The 22,942-nt window shown below is 42.2% G+C and overlaps 1 protein-coding gene across 11 annotated transcripts in view; it reads right to left on the bottom strand.

Annotated features, from left to right (window-relative positions):
• Positions 1 to 284: 284 nt before the first annotated feature.
• Positions 285 to 22,942, bottom strand: part of raph1a (Ras association (RalGDS/AF-6) and pleckstrin homology domains 1a) — a 73,372-nt gene continuing 50,714 nt past the window's right edge. For 10 of the 11 annotated variants that reach the window (XM_061691417.1, XM_061691413.1, XM_061691423.1 and 7 more), the window contains 12 exons: positions 20,900 to 20,974; positions 15,203 to 15,280; positions 9,473 to 9,547; positions 9,186 to 9,270; positions 8,164 to 8,285; positions 8,024 to 8,089; positions 7,735 to 7,878; positions 7,529 to 7,639; positions 4,822 to 4,920; positions 4,579 to 4,699; positions 4,356 to 4,486; positions 285 to 3,471 (listed from right to left, as the gene is read on the bottom strand). In XM_061691417.1, coding sequence (XP_061547401.1) covers positions 1,225 to 3,471; positions 4,356 to 4,486; positions 4,579 to 4,699; positions 4,822 to 4,920; positions 7,529 to 7,639; positions 7,735 to 7,878; positions 8,024 to 8,089; positions 8,164 to 8,285; positions 9,186 to 9,270; positions 9,473 to 9,547; positions 15,203 to 15,280; positions 20,900 to 20,974 — 3,354 coding nt within the window. In that variant the 3' untranslated portion in view covers positions 285 to 1,224. The remainder of the gene's footprint in view (positions 3,472 to 4,355; positions 4,487 to 4,578; positions 4,700 to 4,821; positions 4,921 to 7,528; positions 7,640 to 7,734; positions 7,879 to 8,023; positions 8,090 to 8,163; positions 8,286 to 9,185; positions 9,271 to 9,472; positions 9,548 to 15,202; positions 15,281 to 20,899; positions 20,975 to 22,942) is intronic. The other variant, XM_061691422.1, reaches the window with a different exon arrangement.

Below are 22,942 nucleotides of genomic sequence, written 5' to 3'. Positions count from 1 at the left end.
CAACTGAATTGAATTGTCAATTTTTTAATTCAAGTGGGTGATGCAACTGGCGATGATGAACTGCAGCATGGTGTCTTGAAACATTGAGGCCATTATTTGAGGAAATTCAGAATAAATGCAGGATTTTAGCACATTGTTGCTGTCCAGTGAAAAGCACATATCTCCTATTTTGTTGCTTTTCAGACAAAATGTTTTAACTTCCTAATGTAAGACAGTGTACATGCTGTTCATTGGAATTGTCGTAAAAAAAAAACAGTGATGAAGAAATAAATTGACATGGCACCTCATGTGATTGGTTTATTGTAGTGAGGATGATGTATTATTGTTTTTGGCAGATTGGTCAGTTATGTCACGGATTATGCTAAGAACTGGGTCTCGATATATTGACGTTTATGTTAAGCGGCCCAAATCTGACAGCACAGTGTATTCTGGTCAGCTTCTTTGGAGTGTCACTCACTGCAATGTTGACAGTGTATCGCGAGTGAACATTTGGTCAGATATGATAATGTGTCGAAAGGATGTAATTACAAGTCATTTGAACAGACAGTTTAAGCAAGCTGAATAACAATTTTGACACCAAATGAAACCTTCCTTTGACACCTCTTTTAAAACTTCAAATAATTATATGGTAACATCTTTCCCGTATTAAATAATCTTATATAAAACACACAAAAGGTTTGAACTTAAAGGCCCTCACCCTCCTCCCAATCCACAACATACATTACTATAAACATCCTTCATCATTGCTGCGGGTCCATTGGGTACCAGCTTTAATGTTTCTTCCCCCAACAAAACCTCTCGAATGGTACTATTTTTAATGGAAGCTGCACAGATGTGAAAAAAGCTTGTTCTTTTAGGGGTTTGCCAGTATACACAAACATATACAGTACAGACATACTGTGTTTATATACGGTGTTTCTTGACTGAATAGCTTAAACATATACTGGTAATGAGACTAATAATAACTTTAATGATAATGAGTATTAAGTCAAGTCAATAGCAGTCAGAACCAAATTTGCTTCCTGTTTTTGTCCATTAGGTTCCAGTCAGAAGTGACCCGCCTTCTTCCTTTCACGCGTTTCATTTGATCGAACCGATGAAATCACAATTTTGGATTTAGTTCTGACTGCAACGTGAGGATTAAAGAAAAGTCGCACAACTCAAGATGGAAGATGATTCCACCGCAGGGACTTGATAAATAGTTCCAAAGTCTTTGTTTGTACTCTACCACTCGCCGGTCAGTTTGGTGCTTTGGTCCCGTTTTGGGGGTGCGGGAGGCGGTCCTCGCCGCAACGTTGCATAGCCTGAGATGTTGGCGCTGTGTTTGGCAGACTGCGAGTGTGCGTGGTGGCGAGACAGCGTTTGCGTGTGCCCGCGGGCCACCTGCTGCTGCTGCAGGAGTTCGGGTGGCGGAGGCGGGAGGAGGGCCATGTCGTCCATGGTGGCCACGGGTTCCATCTTGGAGGAAGGGATGAGGTGGGAGGAGGTGAGTGAGCCGTGTCGGGAAACTGACTTCCTCTTCAGGGTGCGGTTCAGGTCCTCCAGGAAGTGAGTCTTAAGCGTCAGGGTGCTCGGTCCGGGGGATTTGGGCGATGTGGGGGGCACGGGAGAAGAGGAGTAGGAAGACAGGGTGAGCGGTGGGGTCTGAAAGAGGGGCGGCGGCGACAGCGGCATTGAGGTCGTCGTGTCGTAGGGGCCGGTGTTGCTGGCCCGCCGGTTTAGCGTCGGTGGCGCCGCCGCTCCCTTTTTCAGGGAGCCTTGCTTCCACGAAGAAAGCGGCGCAGGCGGTTGCTGCTTCTGAGGCTGGGGGTTGACCACGGCCACCTTTGGCGGGTGATGGAACTCGGACGGGTGGGGCGGAGGAGGGAAGAGCTCAGAGTCACTTGGCGGGGGCGGGAAGTAGTCAGGGGATGACTCCAGGTGTTGAGGTTGGGAGAGTGGCGGAGGGGGTGGAGGCGAAGGGAAGTCTGAAGAGGACTGGTGGTGCTGGCTTGTTTGGAGCCCCTGGAGCGCCAGGGGGAGGTTGGCCAAATTCAGCTTGCCCGGCTTGGGAAGCGGGGTCGGAAGCGCTGAGGAGTCCTTCGAAGGCGAGCCGGTCGCTGACGAGGAGCTGGAGGATGTACCGGTATGAGGCGCTTGTCCGAACTTGCTGAGCAGGCTCTCCACTTTCTTGGGCCTGTCGTCCGGAGCCTCGTTTGAGTTGGAGCGCACGGAGGAGGCTCTCTGTGGGGTCGGCGGAGGGCCCCGCTTGCTGGACACGGTCGACGACATCGAAGGCGACTTTGAGGAAGGTGGAGGGGGGAATTCCGCGAGCGAGCCGTCAGGAGGAGGTGGGGGGAACTCTGGAGCGACAGCGCCACCTGGCTGCCATTTTGGCTTCACCTTGACTGCCGGGGGAGACTGAGGAGCACTGAACTTTGATCCTTCCATGGAGCTTGAGGAGGAAAGAGGGGAGGGAGCAGTGTTTCCTGGGAACTGATTGACAATCTGCTTGACCAATGAAGAGGTTGCCATGGAGGAAGAGGAGGAGGAAGGGGAGAGGACGAGGTTTTTGGATGAGAGGCTGTGCTGCTTGGGGAGGGTGGGGGGTGGCTGGCTGGGGGAGTGGCCTGTCGAGAAACTCTGCTGCTTCTTCACAGGTCCGTGGCCACTAGGGGTCGGTGTGGGCGACAACGGGGAGAGCGCAAGCGGGAGGGAGGAGGGACCTGCGGGTTTTCGTGCAGTTTGGGGAGGAAATCCACCAGTGAAGGTTTTGGGTGGTGCTGGAGGCGGGGCATTGGGAGACAGGGGCCGAAGGGATGCAGGGGGAGAGAACTCAGCTGGAGCTGGAGGTGGAGGTGGAGAAGATTCCTCACACATAGCTGGGGTAAAGTCATACACCATGTTGGGGAACTTCTGTGCCAGGAACTGCTGGAGGCCAGCGTTGGAGAGCTGAGCGTGGTGATCCAGTGTGGAGTCTAGGGGCGGAGGCAATTCGTTGGTTTCCAGGATCTCAGGGGGTGGAGGTGGTAGGTACAAGGGTTCATGCACCTCATCCTCGAATGGTGGAGGAGTCAGAGCCGAGGGACTGGGTAGACCGAATTTCAGCATGGCCACAGCGGAGCCAGGAACTGGTGTCGCGTGTGGAGGAGCCGGTGGGGGAGAGGGCGGTGATGGTGAGGTGGCACCGTAAGCAGCCGGGAGAGTGTTGTAGTTGGGCAGCTGGGCGGCTCCGTCTGGCTGCGCTCTGGATTGGCTCGGGTTCTGCAGGCGAGCTAGGGTGCTGTACTTGACATAAGCGGCTGCGGGGGCCGCCTGGTGGGACTCGCTTTCCATACTGGGCAGAGGCGAGGAATCATCGGACGGAACCATCCCGTCGGTGTAGCTGCTTCGGGAGGGTGGTGTTTGGGACTGGGAAAGTGGGAGGTGCTGGGAGGAGACTGTGGGGATCTGCAAGGGGATGGGCCTACTGATGGCATCCATCTTCATCATCTGGACAGAACAAAAGAGAGTCAGGACAAAAAAGCCAGGAAAGAAGAAGGAAAAGTGACAAAATAACAACCAACATTATTTTACTTTGTATCCACCAATGCAAATCAAAATGCAGGAAGTCAAACAGTAAGCCAGTGCAAAAACTGGGCCCGACCTATTAATTGGACAGGAAGTTAGCACACCGCCGTACCCCAAACAAGGATGTATTGCACGCATAGAGTACATTGCCGCTGTCCACAAATTCTTTTATACATCACAACAGTCACATCATCTGATTATAGGAGGCCATGTCACTGTGTGCTGGAAAAAGTGCAGTTACGGCACAATCCCACTTAGCTGTGTAAGAAATGCCCTCCCTGTATATTTTGTGTGTTCAGGTAGAAATGTGCGGCTATTTTGCCTGTTTGGCAGACAACATCCTGGGTGTGCCAGTTTGTAGATCATCTGTGCGTGTGCACAATCAAGTTTGTGCCCATTCTTATACTCAAAAGTGTTATTAACTCAGGTCCTTGGTGTCCAACTCTGCTCAGCACTTGGTGGGCAATTTCTCGGTTCTTTTTGTTAGCATGCGTCATCAAACCGCAAAGTTCAGAGTGGAGGATTACGGATAGTGTGGCAATGTGTTTGATATCATGCAGACTGCAACGTATTATTTCTCACAACCTCCTGACACAACAGAATTAGTATCAAAGCTGTATGCACACACCCAAACTACTTTCTGTCTAACCTCTGGTGCCTCCACCTCCTGCACACAGAGGCACAGCCACGAGCCCTTTCACCTTTGACCGCTGGCAGGAAAGCGGAGGAGAAACATGGGAATTGTTGTCCGACACAAAAAGAAAGGGAGTCGGGAGACGGTGTGTGTGTGTTGGATGTGGTCGCACCTCTCCCTGCGTTCCCCTCCTCCATGCATCAGAAAAGATGGAGCTGACAACACTCTGGGAGCGGGCGTGGCCTGATGATGTCATCTCTGACACACCACTGTCCGATTGGCTGGAGCTGTTGGACTGAGACTCTTGAAGTGTGGAAATAAAATGAAGTTATTGGTGATCAAAAAACAAGTTTTTTTTTTTATCATCATCATTATTTTTTTTTTGGGATAGTCACCTGGAAGACTGGAGGAGGAAGAGCCTGACTTGATGGAGGAGGAGGATAGCGAAGACCAGTCGTAGGCGGCCTCTGTCCTCCTCATGGCCTCCTGAAAGTTGATGTAAAGCTGCTTGCCATACTGGAAGAACAATTAGACAACATTTCAAGACTTGTACCGTTGTTGATTATTTGTGCCATTCAAATGTCAAGCCGGTCAGTGCAGTTTGACAAAATGTGACATCATCTTTTTGACGTCGTTACCTTGGCGATGCGAATACTGTTGACCCATTGCTGGAGTGTCCTGACGTCATCGCAGCAGAGATACTTGATGTACTGAGACTTCTTCTGGATTTGAGGGTGCTACACAAACACATATTTATACATTGGGAGCGCTGACACATCATTGTCTCCCTTACACGCGTGAAGGATGGTCAGCCTTGTCGACCCGCAGAGTAAAAAATTGGCACATTTTTAATTTACAAAGCCATCTTGGGTCTGCTTCTTTTCTACCTGCAGAATTACATCTGCTGGAAAATTTTGGCAGTTATGGGACTGGATGGGCCGTCATGCAAATCTGCACCGAGTTCGGGAAACATTCTTTTAATTATGCAGCTCCTTCCTTATGGTACCATCTTCAGCAACAGCTGAAACTGAAGGATCTGGTCTCATTGAACACTTGAAGGACTTTTAAGCAGCTTGGAGGCCAAAACACCACGCTGTCGATGCTTCACTTAATTTGTTTTTTAAGAGTTAGGGTGATGCTAAGGAAAACTGCTGATTGTTTTGTTATGAGATTGATTATTATGACAACCTGTTATAGAGTGGGTACGGAAAGTTTTCAGACCCCCTTAAATTTTTCACTCTGTTATATGGCAGCCATTTGTTAAAATTATTTAAGTTAGTTTTTTTTCCTCATTAATGTACATACAGCACCACATATTGACAGAAAAAAAACGGAATTGTTGAAATTTTTGCTGATTTATTAAAAAGGAATTACTGAAATATCACAGAGCCATAAGTATTCAGACCCTTTTCTGTGACACTCATATTTAACTCGGGTGCTGTCCATTTCTTCTGATCATCCTTAAAATGGCTCTACACATTCATTGGAGTCCTGCTGTGTTTGATTATACTGATTGGACTTGATGAGGAAAGCCACACACCTGTCTACATAAGACCTTACTGCTCACAATGCATGTCAGAGCAAATGAGAATCATGAGGTCAAAGGAACTGCCTGAAGAGCTCAGACACAGAATTTTGGAAAGGCACAGATCTGGCCAAGGTTACAAAAACATTTCTGCCGCACCTAAGGTTCCTAATAGCACAGTGGCCTAGATAATCCTGAAATGGAAGACGTTTGGGACGACCAGAACCCTTCCTCGAGCTGGGTGTGGCCAAACTGAGCAATTGGGGGAGAAGAGCCTTGGTGAGAGAGGTGAAGAAGAACCCAAAGAGGCTGTGGCTGAGCTCCAGAGATGCAATCGAGAAAGTTCTATAAAGTCAACCATCACTGCAGCCCTCCACCAGTCTGGGCTTTATGGCAGAGGGGCCCGACGGAAGCCTCAAGACACATGAAAGCCCGCATGGAGTTTGCTAAAAAAAACACCTGAAGGACTCCAAGATGGTGAGAAATAAGATTCTCTGGTCTGATGAGACCAAGATAGAAATAGTTGGCCTTAATTCTAAGTGGCATGTGTGGAGAAAACCAGGCACTGCTCATCACCTGTCCAAAACAGTCCCAACATGGAAGCATGGTGGTGGCAGCATCATGCTGTGGGGGTGTTTCTCAGCTGCAGGGACAGGACGACTGGTTGCAATCGAAGGAAAGATGAATGCGGCAAAGTACAGGGATATCCTGGACGAAAACCTTCTCCAGAGTGCTCAGGAACCTGACTGTGCCGAAGGTTCACCATCAAAAAAGACAACGACCCAAAGCACACAGCTAAAATAACAAAGGACTGGCTTCAGAACAACTCCGTGACTGTTATTAAATGGCCCAGCCAGAGCCTTGACTTAAACCCAATTGAGCATCTCTGGAAAGACCTGAAAATGGCTGTCCACAAATATTCACCATCCAACCTGACAGAACTGGAGAGGATCTGCAAGGAGGAATGGCAGAGGATCCCCAAATCCAGGTGCGAAAAAAAAAAAAAAAAAAAAAAATTCCCAAAAAGACTCATGGCTGTATAAGCTCAAAACGGTACTTCTACTAAATACTTATGGCTGTGTGATATTTCAGTTTTTCTTTTTTAATAAATCTGTAAAAGTTTCAACAATTCAGTTTTTTTCTGTCAATATGGGGTGCTGTGTGTACATTAATGAAAATGAACTTAAATGTTTTTATCAAATGGCTGCAATATAAAAAAAGAGTGAAAATTTTAAGGCGGTCTGAATACTTTCTGTACCCACTGTATGTGTATGTTGCCTGTCCTGACCAGGACACTCTTTTGAAAGAGATTTTTAATCTCATTGAGGCTTTGCTGTCTCAATAAAAGTTAAATGATATGACAAAAATTATATAAGAGGCTTGAGCACTATGGTTGACATGCTGCCACCCCGCTAGTGCAAATATAAAAAAATATAAATACTCAAGCAGGTTATCTGCAGGGTTAAATATGCTAAATTTAAGCCCATTTGTAAAGACAATTGGACACGTTTTAGACCTCTCATCCACTAAATGTGACAACTAGAAATAGGAAATATGTCATTTCAATTATATTTCTTTAAAATTCATTATCAGATCAAAACTGTATACAACTTAGACTGACAGAGCGTTTAACTTATTTTTTTATTGTTGGGGCATTTTTATTAAATAGCGTGTAGGTTTTCACCAAAACTTGCGGACAACAAAAATTTTTTTTTTGATATATCACAAACTGTCTCCCAATGGGGTGAAAAATTGTTGAGGCAACCAGGAGGAGATGTAGGCCATGCTGTCATAAAAGTATAATGAATTATGCAGCGTACCTTGAGCACCATGCAGAAGTCGGTAGGAGCCTTGTACTTGCTCTTATAATCTTGGCCGTGGTAAACGTTCACGTGGTCCAGCTGCAGAAAACAAACCAGGTCTCTGGACGCCTGCACAGATGAACACACGCTACATGTTAGCCATCTTTTTCCCCTAACAACAAATCTCATTATTCCCCGTTATACATGCACAAGAATACACACACCTTGGCTTTGCCTTTGGGGACGTAGTAGATACCAGAGGCTCTCAGAAGGAAGTAGCGTTTCTTCCAGGACTTTTTTCCATCCTCTTTCAGCCACAGCACACCCTCCATCTCTGGGACAGACACCGTGCTGCCGCCGAAACACTCCTGACACAGACACAGTGACTGAGAGATCACTTCAACTTCTTAACATCAGTCTTTTTAAACACTTAACACTTTATTGCTGTTCAATGTTGAGGTTTTGATGTGGAAGGTCCGTTTAGGGATGCAGCTCCATGCACCATTAACTAACCTCTAACAGAGCCTCTTTGTTCCGCTCAGCCATCTCACACGTCTCCTTTCGCCCCAACAAATAATTCTGCATCACACAATAAAATCAGGGTGATGAGAGAGGACGTGAAACTTTTGCAGCTAATCAATCATGTGAACTACCTGTGGGTTCTTGAACACCGCATACTTCTCAATGCGTTCAGTGAACATGAGGCGGTTCTGGCTGTCTCTGGTCCAGTTCAGCAGGTTCTCCACCAGGTTCTCATGATCCTCAAATATGCGTTCTGCAAAGTTTGCCAATGTATAAATATATACTGTACAAGAATATTTTGGGTAATAAAAAAAGTTTGCAAGGGGAAGTGAATGTGAATGTAACACACACACACACACTAATTCCATTGATTAAGAGTCACCAGTACATTTGCATACAGCCTTCATGTTCAAAGCATTTTTAAGAGTGTCCACTAATAAGATGCACTTTTTACCTTCTCCCTCCTTTAATACTGACTGGCTGGTAGAGCCCTCAAGATGTGGGTTACATCACACGCATCACCACACCGGACCTACATAAATATGGTGTTCATGTGTATGTTTGTGTGTGTCAAAGACTGTTAAGTGGATTTGAAGCTGATAGTAGAGTATGTGTGCCTGCAAAACACACATCTCTCCCCTCTACCCCCTTGAGGAGAGTGTGCACTCAATCTTTGTTGCTGAATATCTGAGTGCATGGAGCCTTTGTACTGCTCGCTGATGCTGCATTCAAGCACATTGGAAAAGCTTGCTACTGTATCAATTGGAGAACACTTAGTATTTTCACTATGAAGATAGGAATGCATGGCTAATGTGACACCATTGAATTCCACTGGGCATCCAATTGTTTATGCTACTGTATAGGTAGCACAAAAAATAGAAAATAAAAATACTAAGATCTGCTTAAATGAAACACTTAGCTAGCTGTCACTTGAATTACATTGAATCTATGAGGGAAAAAAATAAAAAATTCAAAACTGACAAGCTAACTTTGGCCCATAATGACATCTGAAGGTTGGTTATAAAGCCACAAAATTTGAATGAGTTTGTAATGAAACAGACATATGCTAATTAATAGATTTTAGTGTGACTCATTTAGTTAGAAATTAAGGAGACAAAAATTATTAAGTGGTGATTTGGGTGCGTTTTCTGACCCATTTGCAGTTCATTGATGGTTTCCACCAGCGACCAGTCAGGACTGTAGCCACAGTGGGACTTCTCCAGCAAACTGTCCAGAACCTGAAGGACAAGAACAGGACATTCTCTACTTATTCTGATCACATTAAAAATTCTCAAATTTAAATATAAACATTGATACATAAATATCATTATTACACTCTCATAGAACAGGACAAAATATTCACATAATGGGTACATCTCAACTACTCAAACTAATTCATTATTCATTGTCATGCTAACAGGAGCGAAGCTAACGTTGTACCTGTCTGGCTGTTTGCCTCTCGTCCACCATCATGGTCTTTGAGCTCTCGTCTGACAAATGAACGCGAATCACCAACTGTCAATTAAAAAATAAATAAATACATAAATCACCCATTGGCACTGTTATGAAACCACTGTGGTCCTCTTTAAATCAAGAAAAAGCCAAGTTCTTCATATATACTTCATTTTAATATTTGCGCCCTTGCTGAATTACTTCTTCCCCCCCCCCCCCCCCCCCCCCCCCCCCCTCACATAGACATAAATGTATCAGATCATCAAACTAATTTTAATATCTCACAAAGACAAGCCAAATAAGTAGAAAATACCATAAACGAGAAAAGAAATCCAAACCTATCTGGCCCTATGTGACAAAGTAATTGCCCCTTGAATGTCAAGATTGCTCCACCTTTGGCAGTCAAAAAATGGCAAATTACCGCACAGTGTTTGACTGCAACAATACAGATGGGAGGGACAAAGTTTCATTGCAGCTTTTACCGGTGCCAATTTTGAACCCTGGCAAGAAGACTGAACATTTGCCAAGGAAAAGACGGACGGTGATTGTGGCTTTCATGAATCAATAGAGCTGATCTTGCTCCTCCCCAGATACCTATACATTCGCTTCAAGCCTAGGTTATACTCCAGATTTTAAACGCCAACATGGTAGTCAAACAAATGGCAATTACATCCTTACAAACTATCTATAGCGGGAGCATATATCACACAAGGACATCATACACAATTTACAGTACAGCGGAACCTTGTTAAAACGTTCTCCGATATAACGGATATCAGATAAAACTGACCATCGGGACTGAACAATGTGTCCAAAAATACTTTCCATTTATCAATTAAAATGCCATTAAAGTCTGTCAGTTCCAAAATTGATTGACTAGATCCAATTCCAAAAGACCTGCCTCCCGTGCCTACGTGGTGGCAATGTTGAATGTGGTGCATTGACGTAGCGGCTATGTGATGATGGATATATATCTGTTATCTATTGTAGATAGAGCGCTTCCAGAGAGAGAGAGAGAGCGCTGCATGGCTACGTTGTTAACTCTGAGGAACATAAAACAAAAGTCTCTAAAGTCTGGAACATACTATTTTTGGTACATTCATTTATTTATTTTTGTCAAGCCGTTCACCTTTGGCAACAGACTTGGAACTAGCAACCACACTAATTCCTCGCGGCTCATGAAAGTGACTCACCTATGACGAGTAATGTACGTCAACAATGTCACCATGACCAAGCAACACTGGCGTGGTAAGTTTGGATAAAATGTGAAACTTTCAAAAATTTTCAAGCTTTTTTTACTTTTTTGTATTTATTTACATTAACTCTGTACTGTACTGGGTGTTTTAGGCCACAAAAAAAACACACCTTCAAAACAACAATTTTGTACTGTACTGTAATATGAGTGCATATGGCATAAAAAAAAAATGCATCAATGTAACAGACAATCAGCTGTATCGGATAAATCCCAATTATAAATTCATTCTATCGAGATTCCACTGTATTTTGGATTACTTTCTTAATTTAACCTCTCTTTACTTATCAAATTGAGAACAGATTCTCATTTGCAAGACGGACATGAACTAAGAACGGATGCAGATGATTTTTATTTTTGAATAAAGGAAGGCCAGAAGGCAACACTTTTGGAATTAATTAACAAGCTAATCCTGAACATAAAAGAACACAAGCATGCTTAGAAACAAAGCAAAAATTATTGCAATATGTTCCCTAAAGTTTTTTTCCCATTTGTGTAATGCAAGATTTGTGTTTTTAATTGTGTTTGCTTCATTAATTATAATTCTTTGCTGTAATCTTATTTGTTTATAAACTGAGCACAAAAATAATCGTAACAATTGTTTTTGTTCCCATTTTTCACGAACTGGACTCAAAGATCTAAAACTTTTTCTACATACACAAAAGGCCATTTCCCTCAAATATTGTTCACAAATCTGTCTAAATCTGTGTTAGTGAGAGTTTCTCCTTTGTCGAGATAATCCATCCCACCTCACAGGTGTGGCATATGCTGATTAGACGGCATGATTATTGCACAGGTGTGCCTCAGGCTGGCCACAATAGAAGGCCACTCTGAAATGTGCAGTTTTATCACACAGCACAATGCCACAGATGCTGCAAGTTCTGAGGGGGCATGCTGACTGCAGGAATGTCCACGAGAGCTGTTGCCCGTGAATTGAATGTTCATTTCTCTACCATAAGCCCTCTCCAAAGGCGTTTCAGACAATTTGGCGCAACATCCAACCGGCCTCACAACCGCAGACCACGTGTAACCACACTAGCCCAGGACCTCCAGGTCCAGCATGTTCACCGCCAAGATCGTCTGAGACCAGCCACCCGGACAGCTGCTGCAACTATCGGTTTGCATAACCAAATAATTTCTGCACAAACCGTCTCAGGGAAGCTCATCTGCATGCTCGTCGTCCTCATCAGGGCCTCGACCAGACTGCAGTTCGTCGTCGTAACAGACTTGAGTGGGCGAAAGCTCACATTCAATGGCGTCTGGCACGATGGAGAGGTGTTCTCTTCACGGATGAATCCCGGTTTTCACTGTTCGGGGCAGATGGCAGACAGCGTCTGCGGCGTCGTATGGGTGACCGGTTTGCTGATGTCAACGTTGTGAATCGAGTGGCCCATGGCGCCGGTGGGGTTATGGAATGGGCTGGCGTATGTTATGGCCAACAAAAAGGTGCATTTTACAGTATTTATGGCTTTTTGAATGAACAGAGATACTGTGACGAGATCCTGAGGCCCATTGTTGTGCCATTCATTCACGACCATCACCTCATGTTGCAGCATGATAATGCACGGCCCCATGTTGCAAGTATCTGTACACAATTCCTGGAAAACCTCCCAGTTCTTGCATGGCCAGCATACGCCCCGGACATGTCACCCATTGAGCATGTTTGGGATGCTCTGGATCGGCGGATACGACAGCGTGTTCCAGTTCCTGCCAATATCCAGAAACTTCGCACAGCCATTGAAGAGGAGTGGACCAACATTCCGCAGGCCACAATGAAAAACCTGATCAACTCTATGCGAAGGAGAAGTGCTGCATTGCGTGAGGCAAACACCAGATACTGACCCCCCACACACCCACAATATAGCAAAACTGCACATTTCAGAGTGGCCTTTTATTGTCGCCAGCCTAAGGCACACCTGTGCAATAATCATGTTGTTTAATCAGCATCCTGATATGCCACACCTGTGAGGTGGGATGGATTATCTCGACAAAGGAGAAATGCTCACTAACACAGATTTAGACAGATTTGTGAACAATATTTGAGGGAAATGGCCTTTTGTGCATGGAGAAAAGGTTTAAATCTTTGAGTCCAGCTCACGAAAAATGGGAGCATGAAACAAGATGTTATGTTGATTTTTTTTTTTTTTGTTCAGTGTATATTCAAGAAAATGTAAGGTCTCCTCTGTGTTGTTTTTCATCTATGAGTATGTGTGTAAAATTGGCTTGAGACATGTAAGTGTAACAAATATAGAGATTTTATACAATTGCTAGCAAATCTGAACGATTACAGATGCAGATAGGTGATGGTAAATTGCACAAAAAAAAAAGCATGGCAGCAGAGTTGGTAACCTCGCCATAAAACACAAAACCCCTAATAACGCCCTTCACTCAACGTCAGAGTTTGATCAAACTTGTGTGACAAAGGTCCCGCTCTAAAAAGAGTCAAACACTTCCCAAGTGTAGAAATGGACAGATGCAATGATGGACAGATTTCTTTTAAACTCTTGTCTGTATACCGGCATCACGTCATGCATCCGGTGCAGAACTTTTGGGGGGTGTGAAGGCCCATTCGTCACGACTTGCAGTTTTAAAACTAATATGAAAGGATATAAAACTCAGAATTTCACTCAGTGCTATCATATTTTTTTATACTGGTTTGTTGATTTCCTTATTTAGTTACATAAGGAGGCCAAAATGTTATAAATTGCTCTTAATATGATGCAGCTGCACAAGCAGATTGTGCAACCTTGTAACATCTAGTAAATCAGAACAGTGTGCAAATATGCATCCCTTCTTTAGCTTTCTTATTTTTTTGTTTTGTTTTGTAATGCCGCCACAGAAGTGTCAGCGTTGACAAACAAAAAGCGTGATGCCACTCAAAGACCAGGAAAAGGAACTTGTCACGATGTAGCATTAGCGCCAAAATCGACATGCACGCGCGCACAGACACATACACGCACACACTGCTTTGACTACTCAGTAGTGTGGCCAACAGAAAAGAATGAAACGTACACTGCAAAGTCAACCTTTCCTCTGTCACTAACAAGTTCCTTAAATGCCATGCTCCCGCCACATCGTCATCAAATGGCAAGTCGTTTTGTCCGAGTTTAGTTTTATCGTAAACTGACTAATGTATTGTTACAGAGAGAACATGAAATGTTAATGTCTTACTTAAAACATAGCTTGTTACAATTAATAAAGGTTTTACAAGGGCAACAGTACACCCCTTTCTTTTTCAATGATTTCACACACAATACAGGTAGCAGGCGTTCTGTGTCTGCGTGTGTGTGTGTGTGCACCTAATCCGTCATTGCTCTTCCTCTCTCTGTGGGATTGGGATTTCATTTGCAATGGTCATTATGCAGAGTGTTGTATGTGTGTATTAGTGACCCCAGATGTTATCGACCGGCGCTTTTTCTACTTGTGTATCACTGACCTGACCCACATTGCCTGGTTGGCTGGACATGTGCCAGAAACACACAGGCACGCATGCACACACTATAAAGTATGTTGAACAAATTGGTACCTGTAGGCCTAAAAAAATAAATAATAATAATAATAATAAAAAAGAACCTACTCTATAGTGTAACCATCCACAATAATAAATTGTTGAATACATACCTCTCAAAACTGCACGATAGTTAACCCCCACATATTTGTGGTCCAGCATTCCCAAATTCAACTATTTGTTGATTTTATTTTTAACCTATCCTTTGATATTTGCATGAAAACAACCTCCTCATTCACTGTTGTTGGGCTCAGGCCGAAGCAATAATTAATATTAATAATAAATCATTTTATATATTTGCTGTTTTTTTTTTTGCTTTGTAATTGCCTTACCTCGATACATAATATATATATTTATTATAAAAGTACTACTTTGGTGCCATCTTGTGGCATCTTTGTGCAAAGGAAATATGTTGAAGTGCGTTAAAATTTTTCATTTACGGTACACAAAATTAGTGCATTGCTACCCTCTTGTTGCCAAAGAACTATGTTAAAGTAAATTGAGGAGTTTCATTGAGACAAAAGCAAAGCTGTAGAAAATAGTCTAGAGAGTGACAGGAAAGGGCGCCATATTGTTACCCAGCTTGCCAGAAATCCACTTCAAAAAGCCCTAAAGTTGATGCAATGCAATGCAGTGACAACATATGGCATCCGTAAACCATGGGATGTGACTTCACCAATGCGGAGAAGTGCGGTATGTCCAAAGAGTGTCCAGACTTCATTTTCGACGGCTTTGGACAAAAGTAGCGCTTTTCCCCCCATTGTGTGGCTTCTAAAAGCAATTCAAACCTTTTAAGGGGGTGCCAATTATTTGCACACACTCATTATTGGTGGCAAGGCTTCGTCCCTATGCCCTGTGGGGCACTATCTTTGTAAAGGCAGAATATTTGTATTAAAACTAATTGGACTTTACAAGTGTACATAATGTTGTGACCAGCAGGTGCAAAACACAACCTTACCTTTTTCACCTGGGCCTCCTTTATCTTCTCCAGAGCGACTCTGATATTGTCCGCCTTCAGCTTGGCAGCCTGCTCCTCCTGCATGCATGCACGCACATCCGCATACATCAATCGCTGCAAACAAGTGACTTCAACACACTCCAAAATGCCTTAGCTGAACTTCACCTGACTTTTCCAACAGGTATTCATTGTTTTGGTCGGTTTTCAGTCAACGATTCTGTGTCTGCGTTAGCATCCAATCATGCTGGACAAGTGAAGAGGGGGGAGAAAAAGAAAAAAAAAATCTCCAGAATACTGCACTGTACCTTTTCCTGTGTATTTCAAAGTTGTGTCGCGACATATCCATCCAACTCACTTTAGCGTCGTCCAGCACAAACGACTGGCGCGACAGCCACAATAGCTGGGCGAGATCAAAGGTGCTCAAAGGTCGTCATGGCAACCTCGCCCCGAATATCATAAAGGCGACAGCGAGAATATGAGCTGCGTAGGGTCGAGCGCTCACATTAGCCCGACGACGAACAAAAACGCCATAATTTACGATCAAAGAATTAACGTCACTTTTTATTCAAAACAATCACAAAATCAACTAATAAAGGTGTTCTGTATAAAAGAGCGCGTGACACAACACCCGGAAGCCGAAAACCAGCCCGCAACACCGACCCCTCCCCTATGTCAGGTCGCAAACTAGCTGGCGCTCGACGAGCAAATGAAGCGTCAAAGGAGCTCGAACGATGGGTGGCTAATGTGGCGGCTCTCCAGCTGGACAGCTAGAAGAAGAAAAAAAGAAAGAAAAGGTGCAACCTTATCCCGGGTGAGAGAGAGCGAGAGAGAGAGAGAGAGAGAGAGAGAGAGAGAGAGAGAGTGAGTGCGCAGGGGCAGATGCCGGCCGGTCGCTTCCAGGGGGCAATATTTTTTTATTTTTTTTTATTTTTTTCCCGCAAGTGAAAGTACGTCTGATAATACTGCGTGTCCTTTTTAATAAATACCTATACCCTTATGTCTGTGCGAGATCAACCTTTGGTTATGAAACTGTTCCATGGGGGTGTCAATAATCATAATTGATACAGTACTTTTAACAATAATACTGGACGGAAAACAAGTTGTATTTATAAATTTAAGACGGAGCAATGATCTCATAATCTCCATTGATGTGTTTGGTTTAAAGTTTTTATTTATGTTCAGAGTCGGCGGAAGTGGGGCAGGTCCCCCACACACCTTTTACCCTATTTGTGTGATGTGCCCCTTTGCTCGGCCACAACACCCTTTTCTAGGAATGGTAAAAAAAAATTATCAGCACCCGCCGCCGCACGTCAAAGATTGTTCATCGGGCAGTAAAAATGTGCCCCCAAAGTTATGTGCTCCCCACTTCTAAAGTGCTTCCGCCGACGCCAATTACAAAGCTATATTTAGGTTATTTATTTATTCTAACTTTATTTATCCCGGAATGGCAATTGAGAACAGATTATATTTCACAATGCTGACCTGGCTGCAGGCAGCAGAGTAAAACAAGGCAAAATAAAACCAAATACATATACAACAAACTGTACAATGTCATGTACACAAAACAAAATATACAGAAAACATAAAATAATACTAACGTAAATAATAGATATTGTGGCCATTGAGTGCATATTCCCACTAACCCCACATTTAGCTTTATATATGGTTAGTGTTGCTAAAAGTGACATCAATGATCATTACTTACAACCCCAATTCCAATGAAGTTGGGACGTTGTGTTAAACAAATAAAAACAGAATAAAATGATTTGCAAATCATGTTCAACCTGTATTTAATTGAATATACTACAAAGACAAGATATTTAATGTTCAAACTGATAAACTATTGTTTTTAGCAAATAATCATTAATTTCGAATTTTATGGGTGCAACACGTTCTGTTTTTATTTAGGTTTAACACAACGTCCCAACTTTATTGGAATTGGGGTTGTACATACCATAATCCATCTGGAAATATGGAAAAAAGGGGTGCAGGGTCATAAATGTAAGATGCACATATCAGAATTATTTTCAGGGTAAAACATTTAAATTCAACACTGTCAATTAGTATCAGCAGTTGTGATACAGAGAGCACTTCGCTTTACATCACAGAAAGAACAATAAAACGAGATTTTTTAGACAAAAAAAAATATACTGGAGATTTGACAAAAACTATTATACAACCACACCAGCTGTTTGCGGAAAACAATGATTTTAGTGTAACGGATTAAATGTTACATCCCTGCTAAAAATAACTGGATAATTATAATGTGGATGAGACAATGAAATCTTTTTGAGATGTTAAAAAAAATGGCAGTTAGGTAATAGTATTTTACGTGTGATTTGCTAGCATAAGCATTTTATGTCAGCTGAGTGAGGTCTAGCAGAAGCCAAATGACACCAGATAAAAAGTATGAATTAATTTAATTGAAGAGTATTTCGTGCTATTTCTGTCATCATTGCAAGCTTGCCACACAAACACATTTTCCCCTGCCTTTAGATATGCACTTGACCTACATTAATAATTCACTAAATTAGATTCACATTACTGCCACAAGGTCCAATGTCCCTTTTGAGCAAGACGAGAGAACGCTGCAGCTCAGTGATGCGATTTGCATAGAGGCAGCACAAGTGGGCCAACATTTGTATGTATGTGTAGACTGCAGTAATGCTGAGGCAGCGTAACACTGACATACAGTAAAAACAGTGTGCTATGTGAGATATAACATACTTATATAGTTGTCTGCAAGCTCTAATGAGTGCAGATATTACACTTTGATCTTAATCAGCACCGCAGAAACAAAACTGCAAATAATCTGCAATGAATCTATAAAGGTTCTTCGGGGTCCCACCACTCAAATCTAAGACCAATCTAGGATCTAAAATTAAACCAAGATTGGAAAAAAATCCAGATTAAAACAAAATTAAAAAGATAAGGGATAAATATGCTCTTTTACTTATACCTTAGCAATTAATTATGAATGAGTATTAGTGCCACAAAAAAAAGGACATCACAGATAAAATCAATTTCTGCAAGAAAAAAAAGAAGGAATTTTGCCTCATGAGAATTGTCATATTCCAAGAAAAAAAAAAAGTCAAAATTAGATTTGAAATTGATTCAAAAGTGCTAAATCTGCTATGACATTACAACTTCTAACAATGCATAGACATTGCATTATCTAAATATTTGCCAGTTATTAAAAATAGGGTTTTTCTACAAAATTTCATTTTGGATGCACACCAAAATTTTACGAGACTATTTTAGCAATCTGACACCCCCTCCCAAAAAATAAAATACAAAATTAAATAAAATTAAAGCTGATGCACCATGTTGAAAACTAAACACAATGTGTGCATATAGAAATGTACAAGCCAATGCTGATATATAACCTTGTTAGAGGGAAAAATGGAAAACAGGTTGCGTAAGATCAATAAAGCTGACTTTAAAGCTTGCAGCTGCTCAGAGGTAAATGGTTCTAAAAAGTCTAACATTAATCTGACGACATGCGCTAAATTTGAAGCCAGTAGGCTCAGACAGATGTTTGGTGCCAGAATTACACAGGCTGTAAAAATCAACAGGGTCCATCAATGCTGAGGAAGTACGTAAATGACTTGGATCAGTGAGGTCAAAGTGATTATGTGAAGTAAACCACAAGCTGGAGATCAGTTTGTGGAAATACTGCAGAAGAGGACTTGACAGCCAAAGCTCAAAACCCCAAGGAGACGACTGATGCCAGCCAACTGCTGTGTGCATGCATGTGTTTTCCTATGATGGGCCGAGCAATCACTCCTCTCGGGAGTAAAGAGGATTAGGCGAGCCTCCATGCACTCGGCCAACACACAATCACACAAACGGGTGGGCGGGGGGGACCATAACTTTCACTATTAAGATGCCTGCAGCTTATCTAGAGAGCAGGCGAGTGTCTAAACGATGACAGAGACTTATCAATTTTATCTAGAGAATGCTGAAAGATAAAACTGTGATGGCTATGCGACACGACAGCCAACGGGAGCAAGCCAGTTCCCCTGAAGCACAACATCAATCTCGATCTGGTTTAAACAAGCACAATTCAACGGCAGCTTGTTCTTATGAACGGCATTGATCTGTGTTAGCTAACACACTGTTCATCTGAATTCCGTGACTGTAACTGGCCAACTCCCAAATTAACATTACTGATACACAACTCAGGCTAATGGATAGACAACATTACCACTTTCTCCCATTTGACAATGATTTTTTTTCTTGTAACAACTTTTTTTACTGTAAAATGTCAACTGAATTCAGGCGACATTTTTTTTCACAACTTTATTCACATTTTTTTTTATTGCAACATTACCTTTTTTTGTAACTGTGATTTAAATCTATTATTCATTCCCTTATGGTTAGCTGTGTTTAGACTTTAGGTGAATATAGACTGTTCTGCTGTACTTTAAGGTGTTAACATTGTGATCCAACCAGATTCTCAACAATTCTGTCCTGTTTAGATTAATGGACCTCTAATGCTGTGAACATTGGCACTTACATTTCTGGACTTAAAAACTATTGTCTGCAGAAAAAAGTACCCCCCCCCCCCCGCCCCCCCCCACCCCACACACACACAATTTGAGTCAGTAGTAATTTTAGGCTTATTTTCTGATGACATATTGATTTTGAGCCAGATTTTGGCCCCTCCAACATTTACGTGGAAACCTGCATGAGCCTGCTGACGTCAGCAGCGGAAGACCTTAATTAAACTAGTAACTGTCGCATATATTCAAAGTCTGGATTTTTTTGTGTGTTTTTTTTTTTTAAAGATAATAATGAGTGAAAAGATTGAGATTTGATACATTTGAGTAGGCTTGTTTTGTTAAAATCGATCGCTGTAATGCTTCGTTGCAGACGGAAGGCAGCCACGAGGTATGTGAATGCAGATTAATTTCCACCTATATACACAGGTTTTGTCAACTCGTCATTTTATTTATAGAATCACTCACGGGTCTAAGACCTTTGAAAAAGAGTTTGGGAAGATGACGTACCACAGGTAATTCCCAAGATGCTTTTCTCATTGCGAATTAACAGTCTCAGGTTATTCTGATTTAATCCAAACCTTGTCAGAATAGGATACCGCGGGACTTGAAGATGCCATCAGACACAGAATCGTTAACATTCACTTACCTGGCCTTAGAATACATTTAAAAAATTAACATGACGACAAACATTCTCCCAAACATTTTACTAATGTATTTTAGGCTTCATTTACACAAGAACCTAAGATAGTTTAGCTCCTACCAAAGACTAACTTTGCCATAATATTAGTACATTTCAGTGCATAATCTCATCTAAGACACCTTGCAGAAAATGTCCTATACACAGGAAGATCTATTGGAAACTCCTATATGTTGCTAAAGTCACGCAAAATATCTGAGGTTGAAACACTGTTGGGGCTTGAGCTTTAACATGTAGCATTACATTCGACTTATACTGCTTGATTCAACTTGTGTGATTGCACTTCTGCAAGTCTCATCTTTGGGAATACACATAACCAAATCCCTTTTGAAATCACAGAGAAGGAGAGGAAAGAAACATGCAAAGTGACAATAACTCTGAAAGCAACATTACGACTGAAACTGCATGCAAAAGAAAACAATTTAAAGGACAGGCTGGAATAGAAAAGGCAAGGAGAGGGTGAATGAGCAGTGAGAAATGGAAGGTGGAGGTCACCTTGGTCAGCAGGTGTGAAGGTTTCCCTGCTATGTTTCTCAGAATCAGAGAGGTTTCCCTGTCCAGATAGGAGTGCTTGAAGGAGACACAAACACACACACACACACACACACACACACGCACACACACACACACACACACACACACACACACAGAAAAGAAAGTCGTGGTGAATGATTGAGGTGTCTGGCTTTAGCAGAAAGTGTGGTGAAGCGGCAGATGACGGCAAAGGCAAGAAAACCTGTGGTGGGGGAAATACTACACTTACACAGTACAGTTCAGTGGTGCCTCGAGATATGAGTAACCAGACATGAGTTTTTCGAGATACGAGCCATTGTTCGGCTGAGATTTTGCTTTTACTCACCAGCCCAAACTTGAGGAACGACTTCTGTATGGCAGCAGGAGGCTCCACATACTCAATTGACAACAAGCAGCACTTTGGCTGACTAAATTAACTATTCTTTTAAAAACAGTGGCTTAAAGTTGTACATTAGCACTACCAGTTGGAATTTACTCAAAAACTAAAGCATAAAACAAAGACAAGAACATGTGTATTTGAAACAACAACGTAGCCGCCATCAAGCATTTGATGGAAAACACCACAGCCACACGGGCTAACAATTAACACACTCACTCGCACAAAATAACACGAGCTCAGAGTGTTTAAAACAATTTGAAGCTGTGGACAAGAGATCCACTTTACACCGTTGAAGTTACGCTGATACGTCTGCAGAAGACACGAGACATTGATGTGGAGGAATAACACGATCTGCTTACATAACGTTAGTACATTTAAAAAAAAAAAAAAAAAGCATATCGTGGGGTGCAAATGTTGTTACTGTGTGTTTGTACACAATACTATGCAGCTGAGTGCAAGTTTTCCAATTAAAACATGAAAAACACAACCACTGACGAAGACAGAGACAACCTGCTGCTCAAAAAGAGCAGAAGAGTACGGGGGTTGTGCGAGTGGATGGAGAGCGAGAGAGAGAGACGCGCAAATGAAACCAGTGTGTGTGTGTGAGAGACACTTTTCAAGATTTGGCTTGATTACACTTCATCAAACCAGTTAATATCTTTACATTCTCTTCTATTGTGTTTTTGACTATATTTTAAAATATACTGCTACTTTGCTTTTTTTATTTATTTAAATTGTTTTAAATGGTGGTGTTTTTTTGGGAGGGGACTGAATCGGATTAAATGCATTTCCATTAATTTTAATGGGAAAATATGTTTTGAGATAAGAACATGGTCAAGGAACGATTTAAACTTATATCGCAAGGCACCACTGTATATGTAACAACGATTATCATAATGACAAGCTGCAGGAAACCACATGGATATTTGATGTTTCACACTGCTAAGACAGTAAAGGATAATGGGAGCCACTGAAAATACATGTCCTAAAACAGTGGCCCCTACTCTAATAGATACTGTTAATCAATTTATTTCGGTGCACCATCCACTTAAGACAATTCATAGACACCACTGTTTAAACACACAGATATTAAAGCCTTAACTGCTGAGCGACGAAGCCCATTTAAAATCTATTGTCAACAAAAACAGTAGCACCTACATACACATAGCATAAGAACATAAGCAATCTCTTAGATAAAGTGTGGACACTTGGAAGCATTTTTGCTGTGCTATGTGGAGACAGTGTCTTCAACAACAATTAGCGTTCCAGCATGTCACTCCACATGCATCCATGTTTATGTTTCACTTTACATGAATTGTAACATACCTGTAATTAGTGCTGGGCGATATGGCCTAAATTTCATAGCACAATTTCTTTCTCCCCCTAATGTTGATATTTGATAAGACTCAATATTTATTGCATTTAAAGTTTATAAATGCATAAAAACAGAGCAGACCAAATTTATTTATGTTATAAAGCAGAAGGTTTATTGAACAATTCTAAACATCACAAATAAATATATTACCTTTACTTAAAATTTAATTTATGGCTATGACTGCAGAGCTGCCACCCAGTAGAAATTCACTTCCATAACAATTTGGCTGACTTTCCACACATTTTACATT

This window comes from Phycodurus eques, chromosome 12 (assembly GCF_024500275.1).
Source record: "Phycodurus eques isolate BA_2022a chromosome 12, UOR_Pequ_1.1, whole genome shotgun sequence".
NCBI classification, from domain to species: Eukaryota; Metazoa; Chordata; class Actinopteri; order Syngnathiformes; family Syngnathidae; genus Phycodurus; species Phycodurus eques.
Note: the sequence above shows the minus strand (reverse complement) of the source record. Positions and strands in the feature narration are given on the sequence as shown.